This window comes from Artemia sp. Qi Xiang Cuo, chromosome 1 (genome assembly GCF_049724085.1).
Source record: "Artemia sp. Qi Xiang Cuo chromosome 1, ASM4972408v1, whole genome shotgun sequence".
NCBI lineage: Eukaryota > Metazoa > Arthropoda > Branchiopoda > Anostraca > Artemiidae > Artemia > Artemia sp. Qi Xiang Cuo.
Window position 1 is genome coordinate 54,990,908 of NC_142794.1, and position 20,924 is coordinate 55,011,831.

The 20,924-nt window shown below is 34.5% G+C and overlaps 1 protein-coding gene across 3 annotated transcripts in view; it reads right to left on the reverse strand.

The window, feature by feature from the left end:
- The window catches only part of LOC148956492 (voltage-gated inwardly rectifying potassium channel KCNH6-like), a 235,620-nt gene that overhangs the window by 204,655 nt on the left and 10,041 nt on the right, over positions 1-20,924 (reverse strand). Inside the window, exons 1-2 of one of the 3 annotated variants that reach the window (XM_089095625.1) lie at positions 16,351-16,414; positions 6,659-7,015 (exon numbers count right to left, since the gene is read on the reverse strand). The exons of 1 other annotated variant lie outside the window; for it this stretch is intronic. In XM_089095625.1, the coding sequence (XP_088951751.1) occupies positions 6,659-6,958 (300 nt within the window). In that variant the 5' untranslated portion in view covers positions 6,959-7,015; positions 16,351-16,414. Of the gene's footprint in view, positions 1-6,658; positions 7,016-16,309; positions 16,415-20,924 lie in introns of those variants that run through there. One more of the 3 variants, XM_089095618.1, reaches the window with a different exon arrangement.

Consider the following 20,924-nt stretch of genomic DNA (forward strand, 5'->3'; position numbering starts at 1 on the left):
TTCATATACGGAATAATTTCTTTTCGTTTTAAGTTTTAATGTCGATCCTTACTTTCAGTTTAAAAAACTTGTTTTTTTTAATTTAATATTAATAAGGAGGGAAGCCTTTTCGGCACACACTACCTGTACTGGAAAAGAACATATTCAAACTAAGCGCGTAATATAGATGCAAATGTGGTGCTAGTACCTCTGTTTGCGTAAATATTTTTAGTGCCAAATGAAAGATTATATCCTTACTTGGGCAGAAGCGGAAGGGATGGGGGGTTCCAAGAAGTAATATCTCTAAGATAGCCCCCTCCCCTCCGTTAAAGGATTTAGACATAGCAACGTAAAAAATCATTTTCGAGGTTATGGGTCGAAAGACTAGTGTGCCTTTGCAATTTAATGTTTTTCTCATATTTCCCTAAAGTATAGCAGATTCAGCTTTAACATTAAATGGCCTCTAAATCATCAAACAGTAAATAGAAAAAATAAAAGGAATCCAGTGATCCAGTCCTATTGAACAGATTTCTGCTGGATTAGATTTACAAATTCTATTAACTCTACTAGGAAAAGGCGTCTTGTTCTCATCTTGTTACCATCGAAAAAGACTATTAGCTACTTTGCCACAAATAAAAGCAATCTCTCTGGACAACTATCACTGATTAGCCACTCGCTAGGGGGTCAGAGTAAAGGCAGACTTTAGTTTTTTTCTATTTTAAGATCATAATTCAAACAAAATAGCTGCCTTAGGGCACAAATAGGAATTTCAACAGCATTGGGGTGAACTGACAACTCCAAGAATCAGCCAATCTAGTAATAAGTGAACATAAACTCCATGAAGCCGATAGAGAGAGAGAAAAAAAAACGTCAGAAGTATATCAAATCAGACGAACGTATCATTGGACACATGCAAAGGCATAGCCCGTCACGCTCCAGCACATCATTCTATGCTACCCCTTGTCATTCTACACCTTTATCCCCAGGCGTGATCGTAGTGAACCAATACTCCTTGAAAATTGGGAGAAGGTTCATGCAAATAGAAATTACAAGTTCTGGTATCCATTTTAAGTGACCAAAGAGATTGGAAGTCAGCTAGCTCCCCTCCCAAGCCAAAATTCAGTCAAAACTTTAAGATGACAATTTGGTTCAGCACAGTTGAGATGTCCAATAACTATGCCTCTGGAGATGATGGATGAGCTGTAAGTTATGCAATTTGCCCATTTTTTAATATATAGTATTTGTAATGGGGAAATATACAGAACTATTTTGGGAAGGGAAATTTTCTGTAAGGAGAATTTTCCATGAAGAGAGCTATCCGTCGGGAGGAAAGGTTCCAAGGTGAATTCTCCGCGGGAGGAATTTTTTGTTGGGGGATCTTCCGGGGGAATGGTTCTCGGAGGGTAAGGCTTGATTTTACAACGATCAAACATATTTTTTTTTTTTTAACTGAAAGCAAGGAGTAACATAAAAATTTACAAGAACAGAAATTATCAAACAGTTCGTGGTAACGAACTGTAAGTAAGGAGTGACCCGGCTAAATGGTAACCGAAACTCTAAAAAACGGAATTTTGGTACCAATAGATACATCAAAAGAATCAGATTTTAATTCTAATTTCAAAAATATAAGTTTCATCAAGTTTAATTATACCCATCAAAAGCTACGCGCCTGAGAAAATTTGGCTGATTTTTGAAAAAAGGGGGAAATACCCCCTAAAAGTTATAGAACCTTAATAAAAATCACACCATCATATCAGCGTAGCAGAGGTTTCAAGCTTCTATCTACAAAAATGTGGAATTTTGCATTTTTTGCCAGAAGAATGATCACGGGTGCGTATTTGTTTGTTAGTTTGTTTTGTTTTTTTTCCCAGGGGTAATCGTATTGACCCAGTGGTCCTAGAATATCTTAGGAGGGCTCATTGGAACGGAAATTAAAAGTTCTAGTGCCCTTTTTAGGTGACAAAAAAAATGGAGGGCAACTAGGCCCCCTTCCGCGCTCTTTTTTTTCTCAAAGTCACCCAATTAAAATTTTGAGATAGCCATTTTGTTCAGCATAGTCGAAAATCTAATAAATATGTCTTTTACGATGACTTAATCCCCCAACGCCTCGCTCTTTACTCTAAATTTTGACTCTGTCTCAAAACTTTATTTTTTAAAACAATAAAAAACTTTAGCGTAAAGCGCGAGGCTTTGCGGAGGGCACACCCCCTTTCATATACGGAATAATTTCTGTTCGTTTTAAGTTTTAATGTTGCTCCTTACTTTCAGTTTAAAAAACTTGTTTTTTGTATTTAATTTCGTACAGGAGTGGCTTGTTCTCTCCTCAATTCCTAGGAACATTGCACCTTACTTTGAGTTGAAATAAAAACTTGTCTGTTTTTGTTGTTTTTGTATTATTATTATTTAACACAATACAAGGATGGAACATTAGCTAAAGCTCTTTTATCGGCTGGATCAAACGCTTGTTCATAATCTATAAAATGGAGGACTAAAGAGATCTAAGGTATCTAATTTTTCAAAAAAGAAATGTTCGGAGAACAGCAAAGAGCCATTAAAATCTAAGACGAGCAGAAACAAAGTCTTATAATAAGCTAAAATTTAAACGACAAAAACTTACTATGAATGAGCAAATGGAACTTCAAACGAAAAGAGTTTAAAATGAATAATCACAACAAGCTTGAAAATACCAGATACTAATATAGATGAATAGATAAAGCCTAAAACGAACAGGAGTTATAATTAAAGATACTGATTATAACTAATTATAATTGTAATTAATTATATTAATTATAATTAACGATCAAGAGTAGATCAACCACCCATTAAAACGTTTAAAAGCCACAGTTCATTTTTACTTTACTGAAAACGATTTGTATTTGAAGCAATGTGTTTTTAGTTATCATACCATCAACAGCAACACAACCATAAAATTAAATCATAATTCTAATCAATGTTTACAAAAAAGAGCAAGGCTACCCTTCACCCCCTTCTGCAACGTTATAAAAGGCTTGAGTATCATTTATGCTTTACTAAAAACTGTATGTCTTTGTCACAACAATCAACAACAACAAAGATGAAAATCATAACACTAATTAAGAGAAAGAACGCAAGATGGCTCAAAACAATCAAAATTGTGACTTCCCATCTAATTTTACAATTCTAAATTGACATTTTTTGTTAAAGCGCAGATTTTTTCTTTTTCATTTAGACATGTAAAAAAAAAGTTGACGCTTGTGTAAAATTTTTTAAACGAGTTGATGATTTTGAAGCAATCTGTTAGTCTTGAAAAGTAATATTTGGATTGACAGATCAATAAATAATGGTTGCAGTAACCTGTAACCTAGCAAGGAGCAAACCACAGCCCATACTAGCCAAAAGTGTCAAAAAAAAGTTTCGAAAAAAATTTTCAGTGGGAAAAAATGTCATTTAACGCCCATTAAGGCGTGGTAACTATTAATGAGATTATTATTTAAATTAAAAGCCTATTGCAAAAATAGTATTTATGGGAATGTCGAAAAAGAACCAGCAATTACTCAAAAAGGGCGTCGGATCTAATGAAAAGCCCAACGTTAGAATCAGCAGGGTCGAACACATTGTTAAAGAAAATTATAGCTTCCTACCTGGAGCAATAAGAAAAACACTTTTTTTGTAAAGGAAGCACCGATGTGTCTCCTTTTTTTTGTTTTATACCCCAGGGGTAATCATATCAAAGCAGTTATCGTAGAATGTTGTAAGAGAGCTTATTTGAAAAGAAACTGCTACATATAACGCTCTTTTATAGTAACAAAATAGATCATACCACAGAAAGGTGGCCTATTTTGTAACACCAAACATCAATTTTTGCCAAAAGGAGTCAAAATGACATAGGAAACTCTAAGACAACAAATTAACATTTAATAGTTTAAAACCTTATGTAGAAGATTTTAAGCCCTTCACCTTGACAGAGTGGCTTTTCTATCATTTTGTGTCAGAAAACATAGCTTTTTGTCCTAGAAGGGTCAACATGCAAGGAAATGGGAATCCAACCAGTTTTTCTTGATCTAAAACCCCAAGAAGGTTTCGAGCATCACATCTAGATATACAACAGTAAAAGTGATGTTTTCTGTCATTTTGTGTCACAAAATCTAAATTTTCACGCTATGAGGGTCAAAATGTTAGGGGATGCAAATTCTAATAGAACCAATCGATTTTCCAATATCTAAAACTGTAACATGATGTTTTTAGTTGGCCATCTTGGAAAAAAAAGAAAATATATTTTTTCACTATTTGCTATTACCATCAATTTGAAATTAGATACCTCTGAAGGCTGAAAGGTTGCCATAATCATGACTGGACGGAATTCAAAAACGCATGGCTAAGGGTATATTTGGTAGATTTAGCTGAAATAGGCTATCCAAGAGAGCGGTAAACAGACCATGTTAATTAACCGTAATTAAAAACAACATTTTGGATAGTTATTAGCATTATATAGTTTGTTAGGTTTGATTTTTCCTGCTAGGGGTAGCAGGCTACCACAGGATCTCAGAAAGAGGTTTGATCGCTTTATTAAAAGCTATTATAAATTCGTTTCCTGACACTGTTGGTGATATTTGTGGAGGGGAAAGGCCGGGAAGCACAAAGAAGGTACTAGTATAATCTCCATGTTCGAACATGCTTAAGAGGGATCGATGCCTTAAAAGACTACCCTCTCTCGTCCATTATAATCTGTTTTTGCTTGAGTGTTCAAAATGTTTAGAGGTAGGACAAGAAATCCGAAAAACGACAGAACACTGAAAGCCAACACCTGCTTTCCAGAAAATCTTAGAAAAACCATTTAACTTCGCCCGTTTTGTGCCAGAGATTTTCAGATGTAATGAAACTTACATCATTAGAAAATGTTTTGGTTTTACGACTGAACGGAGCAGAACTTAGTTTTTAAGATTCAGGAAAAGGCAGTCCTCAAAGATAGCAAACCAGCAGGGAAAATATTAATACCAACTCAAAGGAAGTACCATTTGAGTAATTTGACAGCTTTGGGACTTCTATATTGTGCCAGCCACCTTCATTGGAAACCTTGTCGACCCAGGATACATATTAGTCATGCTGTATGCACAATGAATAAGCAGCGCTTTACATAACGATTAGTAAGTGATTACACGCTTTCTTTATTTTAAACTAGGCTCTTGTTAGCAGTTCGAACTTTTAACACACTTACGATTCCCTGTAATTTTTTACCGAAATTTCTGTGAGAGTTCCCTGTGGTGCTGGAAAAATTCGCTAATGAGACCTTTGTCTTTGAGACAGTCAGCCAACACTGAGACTCGCAAAATTATTCTTAAAGATAGCAATAATGAGAAATCCCTCAGACTTTAAAATTGTGGCGAAGATACATATATCTTGTGCGAAAATTAAAAACGATGCCAGAAGTAAAACCTCTGTTAAGTGCCCTTTAAAAAATCATACTGAATTCTTTAGTTTCATCGCCCATGTTAAACAAAGATCATTTCTTAAGGTTTATTTTATATGTTTAAGAAAAGAGTAAACGTTAATATAAAAAAAAGAACTTTTCTTACGGAAGTACAGAGCGAAGTTGAAACTGAAAACGAATAAAAATTATGGCCTTGCCGACTGCACAAAAAATCTAAAAAACTGGCTCAAATAAACTGACTTGTGATATTTTCTAATATCTATCGAATTCTAAAACCGGCACTTTACTGAGGACTGAGCTTGCTTGAGTTTTTTTTAGAAAATTAATATTGAATACTAAAAGTTAATAGTAGGCTAATCGTATTATAATACGAGTAATAGTAATATAACTCGTAAGTAATATTACGTAATATAATATAATATAAGTAATATTAGGCCTACTCGTATTATAATACGAGTACTACTAACTTTTAACAACAATATATGGTTGCTAAAAGCCTACTGAGAGACCTGCAAATTACTCTTTGTTTTGGGTAGGCTAGTCGTATAATTTTCTGCTCCCAAGAGAGCATCCTGTGTTTGTCTTGTTTTTTTTTAGGGGGGGGGGCTCTTTGTTTTTAGTAAAGCGGTTGTTTTAGAACAATAAAAATATTTGAAAGGTCACGTCAAGATCTAGTTCATTTGACCTATAGTTTAGTAGATATATCTTGCGTAGTCGGCGAGGCAACAATTTTAGTTCGTTTTAAGTTTAAACTTTGCTTTTTGCTATCATAAGAAAATGTTAGCTTTTTTTTAATCAGCCCCTCAACATTAAGAATGAGTGCAATTTGGGTATGTACGGGCAATTTTTAACATTAACGACAACAAATTCCAAGCTAAGCTTAGTTTTTTTTAATGCATTAATAACACTCATAGAATTTCTTATTATAATAACCCTACTGGTATAAAGTATCCAAGAAAGGTAGAAGAAAGGACATTTACGATTTAGATACATACTTTTCCATACAGCAAAAGATAGAATTTTCTATTGCTCACTTTTCAACTCCGAAAACCGGGTTTAAAATGAAACAAATACAACAATTTTATAGTCTATGAATTTATACAAGGTTCTGCCCCATGTTTCTACGCATACACTTTTTTGTGTCCAAATAACGTAGGTAACAAAACAAAACAAGCGACTAGTAAAATTGTAAAGGCTCGGTAATACTTAAGAGTCTAATTATAAGGTTTAGTTTACATACGTAGTAAAACAAGTGAGTTTTCGAGCGATTACCTCTTTGCCAATTTTCTTAATAGTTTCAGGGACAGCTGGCTTATCTCCGTGTTCTGAATCAACTTTTAGTGAATCTGTATCGAAACTAATCCGAACATTTGACCACCGCGGCATGCTTTGTCTCCTGCCTTTCGCGCTTTTAATCGTAATCCTTTTCTCATCCTTGTCACATTCACTTAATCTACCGTTTACTTCTTTGGTGATCTCACCTTCTGAGCAACTTCGGGAGCCGTTAACACGACTCAGTTGTACTTTCTTTCGAGTATGGTTAGGTGTATAACGAGCAGGAGCCACATACATTATTGCTCAAGTTGTATGTATAGTAATCCAAAGGCCACAAAAAATATTGTCAATACACTGTAGTTAAAATATTTTCAATGAAAGGTCTCACAATATTAGTATCTATATATTCAATGTAAGAAAAATGGATGAAAAAGAAAACTTGAGTTTATTATATTTCCATGCTTAAAACTAAACAAAAATCTGTCGGGATCTGCAATTACACTTAAAGGTACCCTCCGGGTGATTTTAACGAGCAAAATGTCAGACAGGGTTATTTGAATAGGATTTTGAATTGAAGTTATCAAGTATTTTGTAGTAGGTTACATAGGTTGCATCAAGACATGGCTAATTGTAGACAGAGAAAAGCCAAGACAGATAGTCCAAGTAATTGAGAGGCAAATGTTTAAATGGCTGGGGTACGGGTAAAGGGCGGGTAAATCGTCAAGATTTCCAATTTTTATACATAAAAAACGTGCTTTATTATACTTTGCACCTAGAAACGGTAATATTCGGTTGCTCTTAGATGATTTTGCCAAACCGTGGTAGTGACCCCTCCTCTAAGACCCCAATCATTAAATATACTATAAAGCTGAAGATTTCAAAAGTTTTCTATGGCAAGCCGCCTTAAAAAAACCGCCTTACTTGTATTGCTCACTAGCCAAGGAGCCTTTTAGACGATAAACGTAAGAAAATAAAGCTTTTGTTTTTTTAGGAACGGGAAAAAAATTACCATCCCCCTACACAAAATTCAGAGTCACCTCAATACCCAACCCCTCCAACTCCCAACTCCCATGCTCTAAATCATAGTCTCAAGTTTTAGAGTTTAATGTTCTGCCCTCTAAGCTGACCCGCTTCATGTTTGACTACATACACTTGCGCATAAATATACACAAATAAATGGGTTTCCGAAAAACCAAATTTCTCACCTACACTTCCTATTATATTTAATAAATTTCTTTGCTATATCTCAATTTTTTACCAGTACAAGTGTACACAGAGACAAAGACCTTTCTCGTGACTATGAAGATCAGACCAATCCTTCAGTCTATAGACATTTTGGAACTTTATGTAAAAATATCACTCATGGAAAGGAAAAACACAATACAAAAGAACTGAGCATCAAAAATGTAGTCTAAAGAGCAATAGCCTCACTTTATGTAATTACAGCTAAAGCAAAAAAAAGTAAAATATCAAAAACAGCTTCCGCAGTACTTTTCGTCAGGGTGGAAAGGTAGTGTGGCTTTTTCGGTTCAATTTGATTGTTTATTTCCTCATTCACTAGGTTCACGCAAATGAGATTTGAAAAAAAATAGGGACCTAACTTATATTTCATTTTAAAAATCCACAAACAGATTAAAATCTGGCTAATTTTTTCTGCCAATCACAAAGGCTATGACCTAATCTGCAATTAAACAAGATATATCAATCATGTTTATATATGATTTTCCAGCCAACAAAATGGCTGACAAATTTAGGAATCGTTTTGTTTTAATGATTGTCTTCGAAAACTAATAACAATTAGGTAGAATTTGTTCAAATTTACGGCTAATATTATTTTTGGTACTTTCCCATTATAGGGGCACTTCGGCTATAGACGGTCGAATCAGGGTTTCCACTCTCGAATATAAAAATTCGGGGACAAGTCTTAAAAATTCGGGGAGTTTTCGGGGACACGTCTTCAAGATTCGGGGATTTCTCGGGGGAAAAAACAAAATGGAATTTCATTGCGAAAATTTGGGAGCCAAAATTGGTTTTAGCTTCGTTTTCAGGCTCAAGCAGTCCACGTAGAAAATCAAGCCTTTTACAAAATAGGTTTTAGAGCCAGAACCTGGGATTGGAACCCATAGCTGAAAACTCTTATTGCTGATATTGCGGCAAAAACTTCAAAATTGTTAAAAAAAAAAATATTGTTTGCGGTTTCTAGATAAGTAAATTAAACAGAAAAAATTCAACCTATAAGTATGGGGTAATATTAAAACAAACAAGAACTAAACTAAACAAGTAAATTTAAATTAAAAATGGAATTTTGACGACAATTGACACATTATTGGTTTTTCATACTGCTTCTAAGGTCTTAGGTGTTTACCCCCCCCCCTCAAAAAAAAATCCACCCACAGAAAAAAACGGAAAATATCCCCCCACCTCTCACAAAAAATATTCCCCGCAGAAAATGCTCCCCCGCTGAAAATACTCCCCGCGGAAAATATCCCCGCGAAAAATACCTTCGTAAAATACCCACCCCCCTGCAGAAAATACCCCTCGGAACATACATTTTTTTTCATTGTTTGATTCTACTATGCTTTCCTTTCTTTTGGTAGCCTCATCGTAAATAGTCACCGATTGACCCCCAACCCTCTCACCAACCCTGTGACCATCTATGTTCCAAATATAATACTTGTTGCAGTCTCATTTCTATATCAGCCCATCTAATGCCTGGACATGATAGCGGTAGGCTACAAATCATATAAATATTACTAATTCTTTTACTTCGCGCTAACATTATTTGGCATTATTAACCAACTGTTCGTGATAAATAAGTCCGAAAATATATAAAACTTGACAAGAAAACAATATGAGCCTAATAACCAAATTTTTACTTTAAGCTGTAATGTAAATTTTCTTATGGATAATATTTTTGGGGTTACTTTCATTCAAATCCCCTACTCTCCGACCTTTTACATAGTCTATAGCTAAATTTTCCTTCATTAGGAGGGGGAAAGAGTGGTGCATTTTTGTATGGTAAGAAGATTGTATTTAGGGATAGGTCCTAGGTAAAAATAAATCATACCATATTTCCTTTATTTTTTTTCTATCTCAGAATTAGCCTTCATACAGGGTTATTAATTGTTCAAGCATTAGAAGCTGTAAAGGTAGGCCTTAGATATTTAAAAAAATTTACGTGGCTATTCCGAATTTGAGCAGGATATATTTTCCGTAAAATGTCCTTTGCCTAACTAACAGGTTTGCAAGACCGTAAAAAGATCCTAAAACTGCAGTTTAAAATATTACGCCCACTGAAAATATTACACAGGTAAAGGGACCAGAATAATAATTGTGAGGGGAGTGCTGAGTGAATACGTTTGAGGATAAAAGGTGATATGATAAATACAATTCTCAGATAAAAAAGAAAAGAACTTAAATTTTACACACGGAATGAAACAAAAATTTAAATGGTAACAATTCCTGGCAAAAAGATCAATTCCTTCAATATATTATGCGTTCAATCCTTAAGTATTAAACATTAATACAGTATGTTCAAAACCAAAAATAGCAAAACAAAACCAAATTTAAGCTTATGATTCGGCTTTCTAAACAATTCTAACTGAATGTTCCGTTAAACAACTTCAAGTATAATTCTTGGCTAATTTTGTCAAGATTGCTTGACCACGAATGATGTAAATGTAAGAATCTTATAGCATTTGGAATACTGCATTCAAAATGATTTAAACTAGATAAATGAAAGTGATACTTTTGTGAACATCTATAAAACCGTCTATAATTAAATTCTATCGGTCTGGTTTTTATGCAAAGTAACAAAGGAGACGAAAATTAACGAACAAGAGAAGAGTGAAAAATCATGGTATGTAAAGTAATGTTTGCTAGGGATAGTCACTAGGCGTGAAACCGTGGTTTAGTGATTTTCGGGGAAATATCGGGGATTCGGGGAACCACATTTTTTTTCGGGGAGGCACATAGATTTTTGGGGAAATCCCCGAAAATTCGGGGATAGTGGAAGTCCTGATTCGAATGAACGTAGTGATGGAGACTGTAAAGAGGGTAATTGTTATCTAAATTGATCGAAGAGCGTGGTTTCTCATTGAATTTACAATATTTAAACGGTTGTTTTTGGGGTTTTAGGGGGAAAAAAGGTACCTAGGTTAGATTAGGTTGCGTATTTAATATATGCAACGCTTTACCCAACACCCCCCCCCCTAATATTCAAATATATAGCCCAAATTTGTTTCTAAACTATTATATATTTATTCTATTTTATTTTACTTCATTAGCATTGACCAAACTTGACTTTTTAGAAGTGCCCATATAATGGGAAAGTACCTTATTTTAATAGTTTATTACGAAAATACTGTGAAGATAAACTTATATGTGCTTTAGTCATAAATTGTGAATCTGTAGGTGATAGCGGGGCCCAAATCACTCGAAGTACTGTACTTGACCTCATTATTTACAAAGACCTATAAACCTCATAATACGTTGGGAAACAATGACTGAATGAGAGAGAAAATTATTTACTGAATCAGACTGACGTTTGAGGCATGCTTTCTCATTAAAATTGTCACGGAAATAATGACTGTTCAACATGCTTTGAAAACCATACTTTATTTTCCGGTCGAATGTCAGATATCACAACAGGCTGCGAACAGCCCTTGTCAAAAAGTTTTGAATAAAACCAATAGCTTGCGCCTCTGTAATAGAAATAACAGATTGGAAATTTTTTTTTGGGAATGCTTTAAACAAACAAACACAAAATTCTATAGACAGTATTTAAACCAGTAGGGGTACTCATGTACTAAACGGACTCTTTTATATACTGCAATAGAATCCAGTCATGAAAAACCCGTTCTTCACAGGTTAATTGAAGACACCGCTATAGACCAATGCAATGTATAGCGTGGTTTTCATTGCGTATACGATATTTAAACTGTTGTTTTTTGGGGTTTGGGGGGGGGTTAGGTTAAATAATAATATATGCTATGCTTTACCCCCCCCCCCCCCCCTAATGTGCAAATATATAGCCCAAATTTGTTTCTAAACTATTGTATATTCATCTTATTTTATTTTATTTCATTAGCATTAACCAAACTAGCACTATATAAAAGTCCGTTTTGTAGAGGAATACCCAAGTAGGCTACGCTTGTCATTTTTAGTATAGATATAAAGCGATTTGATTGCTGAGTTGTTTTTGGTTATCCTACAATAGAAGCTCTTCATAACATACTACTATATATAAGATTGAGCTTGCTGTGGAATAAGAGTCGAAAACCAAGAAATCAAATAATTAATGATGCTCACTAAAATCAGGTTTTCGGTGCCCGGACAGGTGCTCTTTGGGACCCAAAATTGGGTTTCGATTGGGTGGCAATTCTTTTACAGTGGTGGAACGCATAATTTCATTGGACCAAAGAGTTTAATCCAAAGCTATAGGCTAGGAAGACTGAGGTGGAAACGCAAAAAAAAAATAAAATAAAATAAAAAAAAAACTAAGAAAAAGCGGCTTTTAAGGATGTATCGTGCTAGACCTCTCCCACTCCCAAAAATTAATTCGTGGTAATGTCCTCGTTTGACGGTAAAGTTCGAACAGTACATCAGACTAAGAAGAGTGCCACATGATCCGGCCAATAGACTCTATGGCGGACTAATAGTTAATTATTGTGGTACTTACGTATTATTCAGAACACACTCAAGAAGTTTACCATATTTTGATCTGAGTAAACCCATTTTTCTCTGTTTGCATTCGGTTATAATTAGCTGATTCTTTCGTGAAATAAACTACGATGCAGGTATATTTTAATTAAATATTTAATATATAGACGTGGTCAGGCATTTAGTATAATGCGTTCTGGGTGGCCAGCTTTCCATAATTATTTGTTGTAAATTCCAAAATATTAAATTTTCATAACATTTTGGTATATTTCATTACGATTACCCTTCTCGAGTGTGTTCTGGATAATACGTAAGTACCATTATTCTTTTTCGATAACAAATTTGATGTTTTGTCATGGCCATCCCGAAACAAATCGATTTTCACGCGAAGGGGCTTGACAGAGGAAAATAGTCATTATAGAATAGATCTAATGGTTCCTCGTTTCAGGTATCATGCACCTAAAAGTAAACATGATTGAGAGAAATTGTATTAATTTCAGGCTGTATTTGTAAATACATCCGCTTTGGAACAAAACATACGGAATCTAGTCTAGAATTTGTCCGTATTTTTGCTAGAAGGAAATCAGGTCAAAATACGGTACTTATCGGTTATTCCGACCACACTCAAGAAGTGAGTTTAGGTTAATCATAATGAATACCAAAATATGATGAAAATGTAATAGGCCTACTCTAGAAAAAAGATTATGGAAACTTCAAAAGAGAATAATGGAAAGCAGGCCGCCCTATACGGATTATATTAAATACTTAACCTAATCTAACCAGTTCTATATATAAAATATTTAAGTAAAATATGCCTGCATCGTAGTTGATTTCACGAAAGAATAACTTAATTATTACCAAATGCAGACAGAAAAACCGGTTTTTACTTAGATCAAGAACTTAAGTGTTGTCGGGATGACTGACAAGTACCAAAAATACAACCGATGTTTACTTTATCTTTAGTTTCCTACAACAAACACAAGTTATATTACAAACAGTTGTTCCTGAACAGCTAAACGCTTTGCTGTTCTTACATTTATCCATTCGATGGATAAATGTACAACCATTGCTGGATAACTGAATATCCATTGTTGCTCTTACATTGATTAAATAAAAAGAAACAAGGTTTTTTTTAACTAAAAGTAAGGAGCGACATTAAAACTTAAAACGAACAGAATTTATTCCGTGTATGAAAGGGACTGTCCTTTCCTCAACGCCTTGCTCTTTACACTAAAGTTTTTTATTGTTTAAAAAAAAATAGAGTTGTGATAAAGTCAAACTTTACCTTAAAGAGCAAGGCGTTGAAAAAGGGACGGCCCCTTTCATATACGGAATAATTTATGTTTGTTTTAAGTTTTAATGTCGCTCCTTACTTTAAGTTAAAAAACTTGTTTTTTTTATTTAATTTTTGAACGTTTTTGAATAAATGCAAGTATTGATTTTGGCTTACAGTACATGAATAATTAAAACAAAATTTTCATATTAGTTTACTTTTATTTGGTTAAATAGCTTTCTCGAAACTTGTTTCATTTTATTTACGAACGTTTTTATTAGTAATAAATATACGTAACTTACGAATTAACCTACGTAACGAACTTATGTATTCACATATTTTTATACGTATATTAGAGGGTTCGCGCCCTAGTTAAAACCTTGCTCTTTAATCGAGAGTTTGAAATTTGTTCCAATTCTTCAAAAATGACCGCTTAATCACAAAAGCTGTTAATTACAATAAATAGCTCTTATGAAAGTACTAAAAAATCTCTGGCTTAAAGAGTGTGGTATTGACTAGGAGGTGAACCCAATCATATATGTAATATTTTCTGTTCGTTAAAAGTTTTGATGTTGCTGCTATTGCAGTTGAAAAACTTGTTTTTTTTATATTTAATTTCTGATCTTTTTTTAAATAATGCTGGGAAGTCCGGCGTCCCCTTCATAGCAATGTCACTTCCCCTATGAAAACTTCCTTCATGGAAAGATCGTCCTACATAACCCCCGACCCCCCCCCCCACTACCAGGAAAAATCTCCCCTGAAAACGTCTGTACTGTATACTTCCCAATAACCAATACTATATGTTAACATTGGGTAAAGTTCATAACTTTCAGCCCTCCTCCCGCGAACTTCGGGGGATTAAGTCATCCTAAAAGACATACTTATAATATTTTCGAACATGCTGAAAAAAAATGGCTATCTCAAAATTTTGATCAGGTGACTTTGGGAAAAAAATGAGCGTGGGAGGAGGCCTAGTTGCCCTCCATTTTTTTGGTCACTTAAAAAGCGCACTAGAACTTTTAATTTCCATTCCAATGAGCCCTCCCACGATATTCTAGGACCACTGGGTCGATACGATCAACCCTGGGAAAAAAACAAATAAACACGCACCCGTGATCTTTCTTCTGGCAAAAAATAGAAAATTCCACATTTTTGGTGATAGAAGCTTGAAACCTCTACAGTAGGGTTCTCTGATACGCGGAATATGATGGTGTGATTTTCATTAAGGTTCTATAACTTTTAGGGGGTCTTTCCACCTTTTTTCGAAAATAAGCCAAATTTTCTCCGGCGCGTAACTTTTGATTGGTAAGACTAAACTTGATGAAACATATTTATTTGAAATCAGCATTAAAATCCGATTCTTTTGATGCATCTATTTGACTCAAAATACCGTTTTCTAGAGTTTCGGTTACCATTGAGACGGGTCCCAATAACCAATACTATATATTAACATTGGGTAAAGTTCATAACTTTCAGCCCTCCCCCTGGGGGCTTTGAGGGATTAAGTCATCCTAAAAGACATTGTTATAATATTTTCGACCATGCTGAACAAAATGGCTATCTCAAAATTTTGATAGGGTGACTTTGGGGAAAAAATGATTGTGAGAGGGGGTCTAGTTGCCGTCCATTTCTTGGTCACTTAAAAAGGGCACTAGAACTTTTAATTTCCGTTCCAATGAGCCCTCCCACGATATTCTAGGACCACTGGGTCGATACGATCACCCCTGGGGAAAAGAAAAAAAAACAAAAAAAAAACAAATAAACACGCATCCGTGATCTTTCTTCTGGCAAAAAATAGAAAATTACACATTTTTGTAGATAGGAGCTTGAAACCTCTACAGTAGGGTTCTCTGATACGCTGAGTATGATGGTGTGATTTTCATTAAGGTTCTATGACTTTTAGAGGGTCTTTCCCCCTTTTTTTGAAAATCAGCCAAATTTTCTCAGGCGCGTAACTTTTGATAGGTAAGATTAAAGTCGATGAAATTTATTGATTTGAAATCAGAATTAAAATATAATTCTTTTGATGTATTAATTGGTATCAAAATTCCGTTTTTTAGAGTTTCGGTTACCATTGAGCCGGGTCACTCCTTACTTATAGTTCGTTACCACGAACTGTTTGCAGATTGCACATGTTCTGGGAAGAGGAAATACTTTCTTAGTGATGGCAGGAACTGTTTTTTGATTGCTGCAATATTTCATCATTACTATAGGTATGACTTATAATATAGCTAGTTTTATGATTCAACAAAGGAGCTGAATTTGTCCTATTAGTAACACTCATTTGTCATTGATACCAAAAATATAACCACGTTTATTAGACCGGCTGCTTTTTAAATTAGGTCCTTCCTGTCACTGACAGAGCTGTTTGTTCCAAATTCCCTAAGTTAACAACTCCAAAATGAGTTTTTGTGCGACACCCGATTTAACGAAGTATGCAGTAGCCTGAATATTTTTATTGAAACTCTTGACCTTTCAAAATTTGACTTATTTTGCCTCGCATACGTTTAACTTATTTTTTTATTTGTAGAGTTTAACGATTTTATTTATGTCTATCTTTTTTCCAATTTTAAAATGCCATACATACGCAATATCGTAGTGAACAGTTTGTGCATTAAGTCGTACGATTACTATTGCAAAACTCTTACAAATTTGGTTTGTTTATTACTTCAAATTTACTTATAGATTATGCAAAATGAATTTTATAGATTTACCACAATTCTTCATTTTTCTTTCACACAGAAATTATTTTAACCACAGTGGATAAATACACAATCACATTGTTATCTCACAAAGAAAGACCATGTCCTGGTCTCATAGCCTTGAGCTACAGAACTAAATGGAAATTGCCAATTCGGATCTAATATCTCCGACAAACCCTCGTAGGAACGCATCTCCTGGACACATTGTCATGAGTAGGCTAACCATTTGCATTTTATTTGTATGATAGAGGGTTCCCTTGATGAATGTTGATTCACTTGCAAAGCTCGCCTCCAAAAATTGGCGAAAGTTTATTTGCTTTAATTCGTAATTCAAAAGCTTTATTGAGTATGGATAGTTTAGATATCATGGGTTTTCTTTTTACGATCCAATCCTGAAGCAGCGATACATTTAACCTATTTTATACTTCTATTAAATAGAAGTTATACTTCTATTAAACTTCTATTAAGGCCTCCTTCCGAGCCTGCCAATGCTATATACCTTGCTCATGTAACCTTTCTTTTACCTTATAAACCACTGTACCCGATCGATCCCTGGCCTTCATTCCAAAAATACGAATATCCTACTTCATCTAAAAAAATTTTAATTTCTTGCGGCCACCCTACCTCTATCTTATCCTCCAACAAACTAAAATACGCTACTCTCGCTGGTCTTTTTATCCAAAACTTCGCCATTCTTGTTAACCTATCTTTTCTTAACCTACTTAGTCCCAAATCCCCCTCCAGTACAACACTGTGAGTGGATTTATGGACCCGAAAAACTCTCTTAAAATAATTCCTTTGCATTCTCTCCAACTCCTCCCTTTCTCTAAGACCCCACAGTTCACACCCGTAATGCATAACCGGGAGGAGTTTAGTCCTAAATAAATATTTATGCATTGTTAAATCCCTAATCTTTCCAACCTCACTTTTTAGAAATAAACTCATGCACATATTTCCCTTTTGTACTCTATGCTTAACCTCCTGTGCATACTTACCATTAAAAAAAAACTTAAACCTTAAATGCACAATTTTTTTTTTAATCTCTATACAACCACCTGAAATCTAAATTCATCATCATTCCTTAATTTTCTACCTTTCCTAAAAACTACAATTACTGTTTCTTTCTTATTTAAGTCTAATCCTTTCATACCCAAATATTCCTCCATTATGTTTAATAATGTTTGCATTTCTTCTGCCGATATATATATATATATATATATATATATATATATATATATATATATATATATATATATATATATATATATATATATATATATATATATATATATATATATATATATATATATATATATATATATATATATATATATATATATATATATATATAATGTCACTCAGTTATATATTTCTGTATATAACTTAGATAGGCCTAGTCAGTGAGTTACACATATTTATAAGTAGTAGGGTAAATATGTCACTCAGTTATATATTTCTGTATATAACTTATATAGGCCTAGTCAGTGAATTACACATATTTATAAGTAGTAGGCTAAATATGTGACTGATTTATATATTTCTGTATATAACTTATATAGGCCTAGTCAGTGAGTTACACATATTTTAATATTTATTTATATTTATTTAATATTTATAAGTAGTAGGCTAAATATGTCACTCAGTTATATATTTCTGTATATAACTTATATAGGCCTAGTCAGTGAGTTACACGTATTTATAAGTAGTAGGCTAAATATGTGACTGATTTATATATTTCTGTATATAACTTATATAGGCCTAGTCAGTGAGTTACACATATTTTAAGTAGTAGGCTAAATATATCACTGAATTATATATTTCTTTATATAACTTATACAGTCCTAGTCAGTGAGTTACACATATTTATAAGTAGTAGTTTAAATATGTCACTCTGTTATATATTTCTGTATATAACTTAGATAGGCCTAGTCAGTGAGTTACACATATTTATAAGTAGTAGGCTAAATATGTCACTGAGTTATATATTTCTGTAAATAACTTATATAGGCCTAGTCAGTGAGTTACACATATTTTAAGTAGTAGGCTAAATATGTCACTGAGTTATATATTTCTGTATATAACTTATATGCCTAGTCAGTGAGTTACACATATTTATAAGTAGTAGGATAAATATGTCACTCAGTTATATATTTCTGTATATAACTTATATAGGCCTAGTCAGTGAGTTACACATATTTATAAGTAGAAGGTTAAATAGGTCACTGAGTTATATATTTCTGTATATAACTTATATAGGCCTAGTCAGTGAGTTGTGTATATTTATAAGTAGTAGGTTAAATATGTCACTGAGTTATGGCCTTTGCAAAACAAAAGTAATCCGTTTATCTTGCCTCCCCCAGGCCATTCAGCGTGTCCCCAGGGGGCAATAAGGGAATACCCTACAGATATGTGGGATAACTCCATAGAAGAGACGGCCAACAGAGAAACCTTGTCCTTGGAGGTCTATGATAGGAACTGGAGCGGGCTTTCCTGGTGTCATAAATAAGGGTGTAGGAGGAAGAAGGTTCCTCAAATTTACACTCAAAAGGGCCCACTGGTTTGTCCACAAGTTCCATGAGTTGCGAACCTTCTCCCAGCAATAGGTTAAATTGCATGGTGATGCAGGACATCATCGCGGGAGGATCCTCAATAGGAGGACAACTGCAGCAGGGCGTAAGATCAAGATCTATGGACAACGGCCTCTGAAAAGGGCTGCCTCGACCTTTTCGGAGTACCTGCAAGACTGGGGACCTTGCGGTCGACTCTATTCCCATTTGAGGAGTGGCACCTCTCGAGGAAATTATAGCCTAGTAAACGACACAGCATTCGCACGGGATTCTGACTAATGGACAATTCTTCTGGGATTGGTATGTTTTAATGGGCGTCTTTGGGCTGAAAAACCTCTTCCTAGCTAATTTATTTATTACGGGTTGCCTCCCCGTAGTAGCATAATATTTGTAGGCCTGAATATATTATGAGCCGGAGATAATAGGCTTGAGATTGTCTGTGCATGATTTCAATTCCTGTTGACAGAAGAGCATTGCCAAGTGCTGAAAACCATGTTGTGACCAAGATGAGCCCAGGATTATATAAAGCCTCCATTCATGGAGGTCCCAGGGAGTTCTTGCTGTCCGGTTCTAAGCCGGATTAAGCACTTCGGTGTAGACTTGAGAAGATATGTGATCCCCGTCCTGCACTGGTATCCAGGATCATTGCTTTTCCTGAGGCGAAAATAATTTCAATGATTTAAAGAACATGAAAATTCGAACTTGGAATGTTACGACATTAAAAAATGACTATCGTATCGACATTTTGACTGACGAATTCAGACGATTGAAACTTGACTTATTAGGAGTTTCAGAAGTTCATATCCCAGGGGTAGGAAGCATGACATTAGGTGATATAGAATTTTTTTACTCAGGCAGGAAGGATGGGGTACATAGGCAGGGAGCAGGGCTCATGATGAATAAGGAAGCTGCTAAGTCTTGTTTAGGCTGGGAAGGTATTAATAACAGAATACTAATTGCTCATTTTATGACTAAAAAGTTCAGGGTATCAGCTATAGTAGTATACTCACCTGTAGAACCGACTGATGGAGATACTAGTGACTCAGATGAATTTTACTTACAGTTACAGGAGCAAATAGACAAGGTCCCAGGTAGAAATATGATGTTATTACTGGGAGATTTTAACGCCCAGGTTGGTAGAAATAAGGATAGATGCTATCTCAGCTTAGGTAAATTTGATGTAGTAAAAGAAAACAGTAATGGATACAGACTTTTGAAATTTTGTAGGTATAACAATCTAGTTATAACCAATACGGTGTTTGGTCATAAAATGGCTCATAAGTTAACATGGTATTCACTTGATGGTAAGACAGCAAACCTTATTGATTATGTTATAGTAAATCGAATACTGGCAGGATCAATACAAGGTACTAGGGTATATAGGAGTCCCGTTATTGAAGTTAAAAGTAAAGATCACCATCTAGTAGTGTCAAGGGTTAATTTAAAGCTGAAATATAAGAAGGGTAACGACCTCCCGTGAAGTTATGATGTTAGTGGACTCCAGGATGAGAATTTGAGAGAAACTTTCCAGGAACAGTTGACTGCTAAACTTGAGAGTTTAAAATTTTATAATGTGGAGGAAGGTTGGAATAATTTTAGAAAAATAATTTGTGAAGTTGCTGAAGGTGTATTAGGGAAGAAAGCTAGAACTGCAGCTAAGAATATTAGTGAAAAAGCTTTATGTTTAATAGAAAGGAGGAGGGATTTGTAAAAGAATTATCTGTGGGATAGATCGCATAAAAATAAAAGAAATGTAGAGAAAGTGGAGAAAGCATTGAAATAGGAACTAAGGAGGTGTGAAGTGGAGGCCATGGATAAAATTGCCGAGGATTTAGAAGATGCAGCTAGACGGCATAATAGTAAAATATTGTACTGGCACGTTAACGAATTGAAAGGTAGTAGTCAATCCGGACTTGTCCCAGTTAAAGATAGGAATGGGGTGGCAATTAGCGATAAGGAAAAAACTAAAGAGAGATGGGCCGAACATTTTGAGAACTTGCTTAACCGAGATAGAGTTCCAGGAAAAAATATAGAGGAAAATGAAAAAGTTTGTGATACCT